At 47.2% G+C, this 14,776-nt stretch overlaps 1 protein-coding gene across 8 annotated transcripts in view; it reads left to right on the plus strand.

The window, feature by feature from the left end:
- The window catches only part of ITPR1 (inositol 1,4,5-trisphosphate receptor type 1), a 330,566-nt gene that overhangs the window by 266,042 nt on the left and 49,748 nt on the right, over positions 1-14,776 (plus strand). For all 8 annotated transcript variants that reach the window (XM_021069277.2, XM_021069279.2, XM_021069282.2 and 5 more), the window contains 5 exons: positions 1,471-1,581; positions 3,798-3,893; positions 6,803-6,925; positions 7,909-8,013; positions 11,377-11,569. In XM_021069277.2, the coding sequence (XP_020924936.2) occupies positions 1,471-1,581; positions 3,798-3,893; positions 6,803-6,925; positions 7,909-8,013; positions 11,377-11,569 (628 nt within the window). The remainder of the gene's footprint in view (positions 1-1,470; positions 1,582-3,797; positions 3,894-6,802; positions 6,926-7,908; positions 8,014-11,376; positions 11,570-14,776) is intronic.

The following is a 14,776-nucleotide window of genomic DNA, read 5'->3' on the forward strand; positions in this document are numbered from 1 at the left end:
AAATCACATGATACCTACCTATGGCCCTAGCAAGTCCTTAGGACTGAGGGCGTTTTTCCAGCAATGAGGAGGGCGTCCCGGGTTGTATTATGTTTCAGGACATGACCTAATCGCAGATATTGAAAGGGTTGCCCTGGGTTTCCATGCCCAGCTTGGTGTGGTGTGAATGGTCCCACTCTGACTTCACTAGGGATACATATTAGAGCTGGAGTTCCTAAGACCAGAAGACTGGGCCCTATTTTAAATACTAAAATTTTTTATTTAAAATTGAGAGACTCCAAAAGGGGCTACTTCACAGCAGGAAGTTTAAAACTAACTAGAGAGAAAAACCTTGGTGTACATGAAACAACTTGAAAATAACAGGAGAAAATGTATGGTTGAGACTTTGACACCACAGACATTCAGAGAAGAGAAAGACCCTTTAGTCCTGACGTAGGTCTCTCAGCAAGTTTATTTTTGGAGCGGTTGGAACCTAATCGTTTCTTGAATAGAGTCAGTACTTACCCATGACGTCTTATAGATGTTGTAATTTTTGCACTGATGCTAGAATGAGTATGATTTTTAACCCAAAGTACGGCTCTCTCCTGCATGGAGTGGTTAGGCCAGTGCTTAAATGGCCCATTTTAAGCCCAGAATTCAGGGAAGGAACAATATATGCTATGTTACTAGGGAAGCAAGGCCAGAACTTTGGCTCAGGGGAGAAGGACAGCTTACAAGAGGCACAACTTGCTATACATTAAAAATATGATCTTACTTGTCCACGACTCTGAGGCTAGAGTTTTGTTAGATCCACTTTCCTCTCCTGGTATCCTGGTGAGACAAATGGTACAGTCTGAGTGAAAGGGAAAAGGAACCAAAACATGACAACAGGCTGGGGAGAAAGGCTTATTCTGACATCTAAGTGAATTTCCCTGTCGCCTCGAGTTTGCTTTTCTGCCAAACGGAGGTCTTTTAAAGGGAGCTTAAAGACCCCTCCAGTAGGAGGAGATTCTGCTGCAAATGGGGATCTTACCTGGGGGAAGGTGATTCATTCTGATATTGTGTGAATTAAATAGGAAACTTGCTTTCCAAGCTTAGGCCTTGAGCAAAAGTGTGCAATACGAAAATCGAGTGATGCAGAGAGAATGGAACACACCTTAAAGGGGAAAACAACGCAGAACCCAGAATCAGTCACACACCCTATTTTCCCTTAAGAACAAAAGCCCACTGCACTATTTGGATTACACATGACCAATTTATCAGTTAGAGCCCATGGGGACTTTCCTGCTGTTTACTGTTAATTCTGAAACTAGAGATTCTCATCTGTCTTTTATTTTTACCACTTTCTCACGGAAAATTTGCAGCTCTCCCCTAGAGACATTGCTGGGAGTGGCAAGCTTTGTGTTGAAATAGCAGTTCAGCCTGTTGGCCTTTGACGTCTGATTTATGACCAGCGTTTGGGTAAATGTCTGTGGTTGCCTCTTTCCTCAGAATTGCATCGCCACCCATGAATCCAATGGCATTGACATCATCACAGCACTGATCCTCAATGACATCAACCCCCTGGGAAAGAAGAGGATGGATCTTGTGCTAGAACTGAAGGCAAGTAGGAATTGAAAGCAAAAGAAAGTAGCCCTTGGAAACCCTTATGTGGGTTGCCTCTGCACGTGACATGGTCACTGTTGTGAAAGTAAATGTTCAAGGCAGTTCCTTTAAAAGAAATGAATGATCCACGTTGCATGTTCTAAAATGCAGAACTGCAGTCTTTCCCTTCCAAATAAGGTCTTAGGACAGGATACCAGCTTTTCAACTCACGGGTCCCATGGAATGAAACCTCATCACTCAAAGCTGAGAAACAAGTTTGAAAGCATCCAAGACCTAACAGCCCTGATTCTGAACACCACAGACAGAAAAATGATAAAACTTCATTCCCTCTAGGATCTCTCACTTTTCCCCATTGAGAAAAAGGGCCATTTGGAGAATAGAACAAGTAAACCTTTCTAAGACCAAAAAAATTTTTTTGTTGTTGTCAGAGAACTCCTTGGTCTGTCGTGATTTTGATTTAGCAGAAGGGTTGTTCATAAATGTTGGGTTAAAATAAGAAAAGCTACACTGGCCAGTATCTTGCCTACAGGCCTCTGATGAGTTTCTTTGCATCTCATACAAACAGCAGGTGACAGATGACTGATGGAGAAGCACCCTTGACCTGCTGACTCCCTCTAATACCAAAATAGTTTTATGGGGTGAAAGCAGTGACTTCAAGGTGCTTAAGCTGCTGGGTTTACAAGCTCTTGGATATTTGAGAAGCTGATATACCTACTACTCCTGATAGTGATTTCTTGAGCATACCCCCCCAAAAGTAATTTTTTAAAGTAAAAAAATTCAAAACAAACTAATAGAAAATGCTTACTCCTATTTAGGGGTTCCAAAGATTCTCTAAGGGTCCAAAGATTGAATTCTGGAATTGAACTTGCAAACCCATCCTGGCATCTAAAGGGTATTTTGAAACATGTTAGCCTCCCTGAAAATTTTTCCTTTTTAACTGTGCCCCTGTTCAGGCATGTTAAGCTCTGCCCTCTATCTCACCCCCAGACGTGGCCCTGGGTACTTTGTCACTGTCACAGGAAAGCCTGGAACTACAGCGTTTCACTGAAAAGCTGATCTTTATTTATGGCATCTGTGGTGCCAGAGGAAAGAAAGGTCATTAGGAAGGTGGTAACACCGAAGCGCACAAGAATCACACAGTTATTTTTATTTTCATTTTAGTATTTCATACTGAGGGTCCAAGCTAATTGTTGGTTTTGGTGTATAGTTTAAATGGATTTTTTTGGGGGGCTATTTTTGACTCATTTAACAAATCATGTTGGAGAATCAACTTGACTCCACAAGCTCATACAAGCTCACGTCCCTGGCTACCATTTATCAGTATTTATATGATGAGAGCTTGAAATAAATTGAGGATTTCATGTGCTCTGGGTCAGCATGTCAGTGGCTTTTTCATCTAATCCAGCAACCTGTAGGTTATTATAGAAATTTCTGTCCGGTGGAAAGCCACTTTTTGATAGCACAACCACATGACTGAACTGCTCTGATCTGTGCTTGGGAAGGAAGAAAAACACTGTGCCCTCTCACCAAAACAACTTGCTAGTCTTACATGCAAAGAAGCGTACAGAGTATTATAGGCTTGGGACCCAGAATGAGCTCATGCCAAGAAGTACAGAATGAACTTTAGATCTAATGGGAAATTATGGTCTGGGAGGCATATGATGCCCCATTGGATCACTTTTGTTAACTAATGTCAGCTCTACTCTCTTGATAATATTAGGGGTTATGGGAGCTGATAGTGCTATTTTAAGATAGGGAGAAGTTAGCTTAATTGCCTGCCCTTCTGTGGCCTGCAAGGCTGAACAACAGTGTTTATAAGCATTCTCCTGCTCCCCGAAGGCACCTTGGGTCTTTGTATCAGGTGCTTCCTGACCACTGTCTTCATGAGGGTCCCAGCGTACCCACAAGCCCTTATGTTTCAATGTCTTATGTCCACTAGGACTTGTACCAGGTGACATAGGGAGACACTGGGCCCAAACAAATATGTGCCTCTTTGACCCCCAATCAGATGCTGCAGATGTGTTTTGGGGTCTGAAGCAGCACACTCTCTCTTGGGTGCCATGGGTTTTGAGGTACTTGACCCTAGGCTCTCCCATGGGGCGGCATGTCTGTCTCTGTAGCCGGGATGCAGCTCCTGCTCAGCAGGCCCATGATCGGGGCAGGTGCCCTACGCAGCCCTTTCCATTTCTTCCTCCCCTTGTGTCTCCGATTAGAACAACGCTTCGAAGTTGCTCCTGGCCATCATGGAGAGCAGGCATGACAGTGAAAATGCCGAGCGGATACTTTATAACATGAGGCCGAAAGAACTGGTGAGTTGGATGGCTGAGCTCCAGCCTGAGTGTCCAGTCTCATCCCAGCTGCATTTGTGGCTAAGCGGGGTGTCTGCTTTCTCCAGCTTTTTTTTCAAGGCCAGCCATCAGGAGTACAAATACAACATTGGGTTGTGATTTGGGCAGGGTTCCGTGATTGGGCAGGGTGGTGAGCCCTGCCCTGAGTCAGCGTCCTCTGCCTTCAGCTCAGCCATAAGTGAGCCTCCCTGGCCTCTCTCCCTCATGGGAGGTCGTGCAGGGAGTGTCCAAGAGCCTGGTGGACTGGGCTTCATGTCCACAGCCCTGCCCCTTTCTGGGTCACCTTGGCCAGGCCCTTGAACTCTCTGAGTGGCTCTTTCCTCTTCCCTAAAAGGAAGACAATGGTATCACCTAGTCCAGAGGGGGTAGCACTGAAGCCTAGACCATACAGTTCCCGCTGGGCCCCAAGCACTGTGCCCACACATGGTAAACCCTTCAAGAACGCAGTGCATCTTCTAACTAACTCCTCATTCTCTTCTGCTTTGTGCCATGTCTTTGTCCTGGACTCAAGAACTCACATCTCTTCTGGGTGCCAATAGTCTGGGCAACAGAAGAATGTTGGGGCAGGTTGTAGGTGCCAGTGTTTTGTTTTTCAACAAAGTGACCCAGGCATACATACACACATATCCATTCTCTCTCAGAATCTTTTTCCACATAGATTATCATGGAATGCTGGGTAGAGCTCCCTGTGCTATACAGCAGGTCCCCATTGGCCAGTCATTCCCTATACCTCAGTGTGCATATGCCAATCTGGGTTTGTTTTTTGTTGTTGTTGTTGTTGTTTTTAAAGACAACACAATCTTGTTTATTTTGGGGGTGATATTCACAATGGGCTGTGACTTCCAGGCTGGGAGTCAGAGCTGCAAACTGTGAGACAGCAGCTCTCAGGGCTGAGCATGGAGCTCTCTATTTGGACTTTTTCCCACACACATAGACTGTAACTGACAGATCTAAATGAGAGCACTAAAACTTTCCTGCCGCCTGGTGACCCAGTGTGCACTGAGAGCCAGGCTGAAGTCCCTTTATGTGTTCCCTTAAATAAAGTTAACAGCGAACCCGGCTCTTTGATCTCTGAGGTCAGGAGTGAGTTCTCAGCCTGAGATGGAAGTCCTCTTCGAGTTTACGTAACAGCTTATGTAACTGGAGCGGGGTAGGAGAGGTGGGAGACTGGGATGGGTCATTCTTGAGTAGGGAGGGCAGTGACTTTGCAGAGACCCCACTCCACTTCCCATCAATCCAGAGCTTAACCCACCCTGCAACACCCAGGGCTCTGGGGCCGCCCCCTTGTGGTTGAAGAGCTTCATTCTCTGATCACTGGCTTCCTGGAACAAACACAGTTTGAAGAATGCCCACAGCAGAGATGCTGTAATGTCTGAACACATGTGCACATATGCGTGTGCACACATGTGTGTCTGTATAGGCCCCCACATTCCGTGTAACATGTCTTTTGGCTTTCTTTTTCTTTCTTTTTTTTTTTTTTTTTTGTCTTTTTAGGGCCTCACCCAAGGCATATGGCGGTTCCCAGGCTAGGGGTCAAATCGGAGCTATAGCTGCTGGCCTACACCACAGCCACAGCAACTTGGGATCCGAGCCGTGTCTGTGATCTATACCACAGCTCATGGCAACGCCAAATCCTTAACCCACTGAGCAAGGCCAGGGATCAAACCCACGTCCTCATGAATGCTAGTCAGATTCATTTCCGCTGAGCTACTATCTGAACTCCTGTTGAGGGTATTTTTAGAAAACCAGTGAGAAGACATGCTCAGAGAGTGAGGGTATTGTCTCCAGAATAATTTCCAGGCCCTAACCTGGTGTCAGTACAGAAATATTTCTCCCTCTGCATGCTTGGTCTTGAATAATGAGAAACAGTTCAGAGTAATGGCCCTGTGGCAGTGCGGGAGGCGGAAATGCCTTCTGAATCATCAAAGAAAGTGATTAATTTTTGGTACAAGTTCAGGGTCAAAGGCATTGTGTTCTTATTCTTTGAATGATTAAATCTTGAATGATATGTTCATTTGATAAATATTGGCCAGGCCCTGCTTTGTCCAGGGTGTTGTGTTGGGCTCCGGGGAGGGACTGAGAAAAGGGCAGAGCCAACCCTGTTCCTGGGGAGCTGAGGTGGCAGGGGTGGTGGTAGAGGGAGGCAGGAAGGCAAAGCTCAGAACTGCTCTGGAAAGTGTGTTCTTGGCACAGGACGGTCAAGGTTAAAGCTCAGCTCACTGAACCTGGGGATGCCCCTCATCTCTCTGCTTCCTCATCTACAATCAAGGTGAATCTTTGACACTTCATAAAATGCTTCTCAGCATTAAAATTTTCTAGAATAACTAAAAGACTAAGCACAGTGCTTGGCACCTAGCAAAGGGCTGGTAGATGTCCCTTGTTCATGGAGTAGGCCGTGGGGGACAGGGAACAATTTGGAGTCAGCAAACAGTTTTATCAGCTATTCCTAAAGGTGAATGGCTTTTGTTTTAGTTTGGCCTGAAATGGCAAAGGTAGAGGAGGTGGGGAGAGTTGGCAGAAGGAAATGGAGAGAGAGGGAAAGCCTGGCTTCTAGCCTTCATATCATATTGTTTGGGGAGATTTTTATAGCCACTATCCCTTTCATGAACCAGCCACAGCATATCTCTTGGCCTAGGGCAGAGCACCTGGCTTTCCCTTGTCACGTTAGAGGAGAGTGATTGGCAGTGACTGCCTGTGCTCATGTTGAGAAGGATTCTGAGGCTGTGTCCACTCTGGGTGGGAAAACGTGCTGAGCTTGATGAGCCATGTCTGCCCCAGGAGGGGAGACTCATAGTGTGCATGCTATCACTGCCAGCCCTGGCTGGGTCTTCCTTGAAACAGGAGCTCTGTGCCCTTGGCCCTTCTTGCAGGTGGAAGTGATCAAGAAAGCCTACATGCAAGGTGAGGTGGAGTTTGAGGATGGAGAGAATGGTGAGGATGGAGCTGCCTCCCCCAGGAACGTGGGCCACAACATCTACATCTTAGCTCATCAGGTATTACTGCTCCTCAGCTCCCCTGCCACATTCGGTGCTAGAATTCCCATTGGATTTTACCCTTCAACTTGCTTTTCATTTAAGCTTTTCACCTGGAGTGGTTCGGGTTCACAGTAACATGGTTCTCAGGTCCTACCAGCCACCTGGCCCCAGGATGCTTTCATTTTTCCCTCCCCACAGGGTCATGTCCTTGGAAAACCCCCACATTTCTGAAAAGCATTCACACTGAGCAGTGACACTGGCATAGTTTATGACTCTCTCAAGACACTTGAAAGGAGTCTTAGTCTTCTTATAAATATTGATGCGTCTGTCTTAACAATCTAAAGAAAGAAATCCTCAGCAGCCTGGCCTATCACACTTGGAAATCTCTGGGAACTTGTCACGACGACTTCTTTTTGTTTGCCTTTTGGAGGATGTAGTAATACTTCCTACCCTGTCACCAAAACGCCCTGTTTCGTAACACTTTTCCCAAGTGGCTGGACCTTTGAAGACACTTCCTCTTTCTAGAGGTTGAGGTACCTGGAGCCTCGGGTGTGTGTGGGCAGCTAAAACTCTGCTGCAGGCTGGCACTTCCTGTCCCTCTCACCTCTCTTAGGCAGAGGAGTTATCAAGAAAACAGTGGGGTGTGGGGCCCCAGGTTGCAGGTCCCTGCCCCTTGTCCCCTGGCATTTAGCCACTGAAAGGTCTCAGGACATTTCACATGGGGGTTCCATGGAGGTTCACAGAGAACCCATCTCCCTCCTGCCTGGCTAGGGAAGTCAGGGGGAAAGCAGGGCCACCCTTGGGTGTGCGTTTTCCACACTGCTCTGCCCAGTTCCCAAAATAGCCATGGTGCAGATGGGAGGCAGCAGGCCTCCTGCCCCCTCTGCCTTCCAACCTGCCACTGCCGGTCACCTGTGTCTTTCATACCCAGAGCCGCAAAGGAGCTTCGTGTTCCTGCTGCAGAGACGTTGACGACCCTGTTCTCTGTACTTGTGTTCTAGCTGGCGAGGCACAACAAAGAACTTCAGACCATGCTGAAACCGGGTGGCCAAGTGGATGGAGACGAAGCACTGGAGTTTTACGCCAAGCACACAGCCCAGATAGAGGTAAAGGCTGGTTGCCTCCAGTGTGGTGGCCTGGGTTGGGGCTGGCGTGCAGTCAGCAGGTCATGAGCACGCAGCACACCTGATCTGTGCTCGCGCCAGTAGCCAGTGACAGCCAGTCAGCCCTGAGACATCCAAACAAGGAGACAGTGCACATTCACTGTGAATTCTGGTAAGGCCATGAGGACAGATGCCAGCTCTGATGAGGAAGTCCAGCAGAGCCCCTACCATGGAGTGCGGTGGTTAGGGAGCCCTCTTCTGAGAAATGCTGTCTCAGCATAGACCATAAGAAAGATGGCAGTGAACAGGCAGAGCCAGGATGGAAGTGCTTTTCAGACACAGGGAAGAGAGGGTGGGGAGCTGGGATTTGGTGAGCTGGAGGGAGAGCAGCACTCAATCAGAAAGGAAGGACTGGCAGCACAGACCCCAGAGGGTCCTGCCTGCCATCCTTGGGGGAGTCTGGACTTGAACCTCAGAGTATTGTGGGACCATCAAGAGTTTTACACTGACCGTCAAATCTGCTTTGGAAAAAACACACACAACAAACCAGACTCATCCTCAGTGAGCTATATGGAATCATCTCCATTTTGCAGAGTGAGAAAACTCTGAAATAGGACTCAGGGGAGTTCCCGTTGTGGCTCAGTGGAAACGAACCCAACTAGTGTCCATGAGGACACAGGTTTGATCTCTGGCCCCGCTCAGTGGGTTAGCGCTCTGAATTTGCTACAAGATGTGGGGTAGGTCACAGGTGCGGCTAGGGTCTGATGAGGCCGTGGCTGTGGTGTAGGCTAGCAGCTGCAACTTTCTGATTGGACTCCTAGCCTGGGAACATCTGTATGCTGTACCTGCGGCCCTTAAAAAACAAACAAAAAAAATGAAGTAGGACTCAGGGAGGATGTGTCATTTGTCTGGTTATCAGTGTCAGGGCTGGAATGTTCAGCCAGGTCCAGCTGACCCCAGAGCCTAGGGGTGCTTTTTATGTAATCCGCTTTGTTTCCTAGCAGCCAGGAGAGCACAGACTTAGGTCTGCAGGGTCCTGGCAGTAAGGGATAGTGTGTCTGATTTGGCTAGTGAGAAAATGCACGAAGTCAACATCAGTGTCAGAGCAAGGATTTTGAAGGACTAACAGACTCCTTTGGGCCATAGGAAGCATTTAGGATAGAGGCCTGTAAGGGTATACTCTTAGCCTCTATCTCCAGTCCCTGGGCTGTCCTCATAAAATGCGTCATTTCACTGATTAGTTGACCATGACAGTGAGTGTGAGCACATATTCTTGATTTACTGTTAATGACTAGATGTTTGACCGAGGGCAAGCTCTGTCCTCCAAGAGGCCCTTGGAGGACAAGCTTCAGGTGTTGGCAGCATAGACATCAGAGGAGAAGGGAGTCCAGAGACCACCTCACTGATCTCGATGGTTAGGCGGGGAGCAGACTGACACTTGATCAAGTTATGAAGGATGAACAAGGTTACCCAGCCTGTTAGAGGAGGGAGAAGGGCTTGGATCTATTTAGATTCCTGATTATAAGTTGACTGGAAAAAGAGGCATGGGTTGATGTTCAAGGATAGGGAGAAACAGCCAGGCCTGGGCTGGGTCTTCAATCCTGTTCCTGGGCCCGCACCTTGAAGTTTCCCAGGGAATTAGCCCTGTACTGCCGCCGCCGCCTCCGCCCCCCACCACCCCCCAGGGTTCCTGCAGACCCTTGTGCCTCCACTCTGGTCACCTGGGCTGCACAGACCTGGAGTCTGGGGGTCAGTCCCTGCCAGGAGGCCTCCTGTCTCCTTCTCCGCTGCCTCCTGAGCCCAGACCCACTTCTCAGATCATATTCCTTCTGTGTCGGGAGGAACTGATCCAGGGCCCACTTGACTCTATGAAGCAGACCAGCTCTCAAGATCAGGAGACCACAGAGTTGGTGCCTGAGTCTATGTGTGCACCAGCATGAGCGCCACCCCTGCCTCCCCACCACCACACACAATTCCAGTTAAATGAAGTTGGCTTGTGAACCACAATTGGTAGGATAAGGAAGCTTCTGTAATAGGATCTCCAGCTCAATTTGGAAACCATTGGTCTGAGGATTCATGGAGTCAGGGCTGTGGGAGTCTGTCTCCCCTCTGAGAATTTCCCAGAACAGCTTGCTCTGAGTACCCGCTCTTGCTGAGTTGGGAACAAAGTGTTGGGAGAGCAAGAACCAGATCTCCTTGTAGCCCCTGGGGAGGAAGGATAAGGGGAGGCCATGCCCCCGTTGCACTGCAGCCCACAGCCTGCATCCCTTTTGAATTCTCTGCCCCTCTGGACTTTGACTAATGTGGTGTTGAAAATTTTGAACAGTCTCAACCAGGCTACCCTCTCTGGGGACTAAGCCAGTCCTGGGAGGGCACGGAGAAAACCTGTGAGGTGTCCAGCCCAGGGCCCAACAAAGTGTGTTTAAGGAACAGTGTGTTCTCGACCAGCACGAAATGAGTGTATTGGTTCATTGATCATGCACATCAGGTGCTCTTACAAGTCAGAGGTGGGAGGTCAGTGTAACTGTATAAACTGAAGGTCTCGTTTTAGGGTTCCCAGCTAGGAAAAAGAACCTGACTTTGAAATATGAGAATGGGGAGTTCCCATCATGGCTCAGCAGAAATGAACCCAACTAGTATCCATGAGGATGTGGGTTCGATCACTGGCCTTGCTCAGTGGGTTAAGGATCCGGCGTTGCCTTGAGCTGTGGTGTAGGTCACAGACACGGCTTGGATCCCCCCTTGCTGGGGCTGTGGTATAGGCTGGCATCCACAGCTCTGATTTGATCCCTAGCTTGGGAACCTCCATATGCCTCGGGTATGGCCCTAAAAAGACAAAAGACAAATATATATGAGAATAGACTTAGGTGAGGGTTGCACAACAGCTTTGTGCTGCACTGCCCATTAGGATGTTAAATTAAATATTAATCTCAGTTCCTCAGTAGCATTGACCACATGTACTATAGTCACTGGGCACATGTGACTCATGACTCTCCTTTTGGACAGGGCAGGCACACAGATACAGAACCATTCCCTCATTCCAGAAAGTCCTGTGAGACATGCACACTCCAGAGCCTCATCTGAGTAGACCCCTGAAACTCATTTGAATTGTCCCAGATGAAACTTAGTCACAGTACAATTAATATGTCTGAGGTTAGAAAAATACTTTCATAGACTTAGCAAAACTGTGTTTTATATAAATCTAAGAGATAAAGCCCAGTCTGGGGGTTGTAGAATCAGAAAAGACCCCAAAGGAGGTCTGTCTTATACTTAATCATGAATGCCCAGCCTGTGGCCAAAGCAAAGACCCTTTGTAAAAGGGTTTTTGAAAATGACTGTTGAACCCCATCCACTTTTTCACCCTAGATCGTCAGATTAGACAGGACCATGGAACAGATTGTCTTCCCTGTGCCCAGCATATGTGAATTCCTGACCAAGGAGTCAAAACTCCGAATATACTACACTACAGAGAGGGATGAACAAGGCAGCAAGATCAATGACTTCTTCCTGCGGTCTGAAGACCTCTTCAATGAGATGAACTGGCAGAAGAAGCTGAGAGGTGGGTCAGCACAACCTCCAAACACTGTGACAGAGGGACGTGCTCCTGGAGCCTTACGTACCTCCACTGGATGGTGGGCATGTGGACTACCAAGTGGGAGTGGAGCTGGTGCGGTTGAGAATTCTTTCCCCCTCTGAACATGGGAAGAGCTGGGCATCCTTGGAGCTGATAGAGGGGCACCAGGCTCAGGGAGGTGCCTCCCCTGAAAGGGCTTCCTTCCTGTAGCCTTTGATCTGGGGGGAGAGCTCCAGGGAGGATTTAGAATAACGCCCTTTTTTGGCATCTTGATGTAGGAAATAAAAGGGAGAATAGGCAAGCCTAGCGCTCACAGGATGATATGTTTGAGCAGGAAATTCAGCGTGCTCAACTGCCCATTTACTAGCACACCTGCTCAGAAAATACTGGGCTTCTCCCTTTATGGAGTAGCTTGGATTTTAGACCCTGGTGTCATTTTTATAGGCGGTGGAGTCATTTGCCATATGAAATGCATCATTGCTCACCCGTGAGTCCCATTGCGGCCCAGCCAGGTGGGCTGCAGTGACTTATCTAGAACATTTTGATAGGACTGTCCCAGAGGGCTTCTGCACTCCCAGTGTTCATGAGGGTTTTAATGAGATCTTTCAGGACGCTGGGTACCAACTGTTGTGACAAGCTTAGAAAGGATGGTTCTGTAGTCAGTGGCCAAGATTTTTACTTGAAACCCTACACTTGTGATCATTTGGGCTTCTGCTGCAGGATGGGGAGCTAGGCTGGATGGAGGTCAGTTCCTGGGACCTCTGTCTTCATCCTCCCCCATCAGTCTGAGCTGGCATAGACCAGCCCCAGTACTGCTTGCTATTTCCACTTGGCCGCCTGGCTGCCCACCCCTCTGCAGCCTAGATCTGCTGGGCGGTAGAGGGGGTTGTGCAAGTGCTCGTCTCACCCCACCTCCACACCATGCTCGCGCATCTCTAAGGCAGGATCTACCTCATCTCTGGCACTTGAAAACATTATAAAATGTTTCCCTGAGCCAACATTTCTCACCTGGTTCCATGCTTGGTGTCTGATAGACAGTGTCCACCTTTAGCGGAACATATATGTCCTCCTTTTAGAAGACTTAAGGGTCAAGTTTACGTAATAGCAGCGTGTCCTTGTAGCCACTGTGGACTTCTAAGTTCTTCCAGCCGCAGACATTGTGAGTGGCGCTGAATGTCTGCACAGCACCGTGCTTGTGCAATAAGAGGAAAAAGATACCTCATAAGGTCAACATGAACCTCATCCATGGCGTACTCTTGGGTTTTCAGCTATTTCGTTAAATCAAACTTCCTCTAATTTGTTGGTTTTGTTTTTCACTGGAAATAATCCTGAATTCATGTATCCAAACCTCATAGACTTATTAAACCTGTGATTTCACCCTTACCACTAAATGAGCCTACTAAGACTGGTCAGGTGTACTCAGTCTGTCAGAATTATGGTATCTAATAGGCTTTCCAAGGGACCTAGGCCTTGAAAGAAGGGTTTTTCACCTTTCATGATGAGGTATTTTGTCATTCCTCTCTGAGGTGTTGCCTTCAGCCTGGCAGAGTAGGAAGATCTCAGCCCCAAGAGGTGGGGGGCCTGAATTCCATTCCACTTCTGCCTCCCCCCCGCCTCTATGGCCCTTGACCACTGACTTCATCTCTTCTAGGCCCTTACCTAAAAAGTGGGACAATAGGACTACTCGATTGATTGATTACAGAATGGCTATGTCATTATTCCAAGATCTCTATTGCATTGTAGCTTACGCCTTCTCTTATTTTGTCTTTGTTTCAAAAACAGCTTTTGTTTCGTTGAAGCTTAAACACAGTTATAGTTGTCAACTGAAAGATTTTAATTGGCTTCAAAGCTTTCTGCTGCTAAGAGAAAAATTGAAAGTAATAACTGAATTAAACATGATTTGCATATTTAGGGAGAGGAGAAAAGTACTCATTAGAAGTGCAATTAAAATGAAATACCCCTTCCCTTCTAAGTAGCTTATTTCTCTTCTAATAAATCCACAGGAAAGATTCCCCTGGCTTAGTCATGAAACTGCTTTAGTTTTTCCTGAAAGTATCACAGAGAATCAGGTATACCCTAGTGAATCTGTAGCTCAGGCTTCAAAGTGAGGTCTGTCTGAGATTCATGTTGCTTATATTTTTTTCTGCAAGGACTAAGATGCTCAGGTCCTGTGCTCTCCTGAGACCCTCTTTCTTGCTCTGCTCACAACACACACACACACCCTTCTGTGTGTTCACATCTTCTCTCCACTGAGCCTCTCTAACAACATCTGAAGACCCCAGCCCCAGTATGTGAAAACTCTGCACTAAGAAAAATAGAAGATAGTGAGGGAAAGTGAGGCTGAGTTGCATCTGCTGACATTCTGTTACCTGGTGAGTGGGAAATTCTGTTGCTATGTGCACATTAAATCCAATCCCTCAAGCAAGCCCAGTTACTTAAAAAAAACAAAAACAAAAACACCTAGGGAAGTGTGTTCCCAAGAGATGTCCTGCCTATCTGGCATCATGGTACCCCCCATCTTTTCACACTGGCATAGATACCAAATTGGTTTGAAGGACTGAATGTTGTTGGTATTCAGAATGACACCACATTTAAGTACAATGTTAACCTTATAAATAAAAGGTGTGTGAACCATGTGTCATAACTGAAGACCACTTATTGCAATTATATGAAAGCAGTGTATAGTGGCTACTTTCATGCTTGACATCGACAGCTCCTCTGAAGACGATAAATCTGGCTTACTTAGACAATCACTGAGCTTTGCCATTTCCTACCATTTTTTTCTTTTAACTTCTCATGAACTCTATACATGCCCTAATTGGGGGCAGTGGGGGGCGGTTGTAAATTCCCATGAGCCCATCCATCACTCACCTTCAACAGTTATCAACCTTTTGCCATCCTCACCATCCCTCTCTTCTGTCCTCTCTGGAGTTTTCATATTCAGATTAGAAATGGCCTCTGTCCCAAAAGAAACACCAATAGCTCTTGTTTCTGGAGCAGGTGGTTTTTCTTAGCTTAAATTTGCTTTGGCAGTTAACTTAAAAAAAGTCAGTCATTAACTCCAGGGTGTCTGATTCCTGGTCAGTTCCTCTGTTGAATGGAGATATGAGCCACTTAACTTTGTCTCTGTCACTGACCCCAGGGATCTCTAAGCTGGGTGATGAGATCTGCATAGCTTCTATCGTCTGCTGG

This window comes from Sus scrofa, chromosome 13 (genome assembly GCF_054392235.1).
Source record: "Sus scrofa isolate SSC_HxYL_T2T_F1_AM1 chromosome 13, Sscrofa_HxYL_maternal_Yorkshire_Landrace_v2.0, whole genome shotgun sequence".
NCBI lineage: Eukaryota > Metazoa > Chordata > Mammalia > Artiodactyla > Suidae > Sus > Sus scrofa.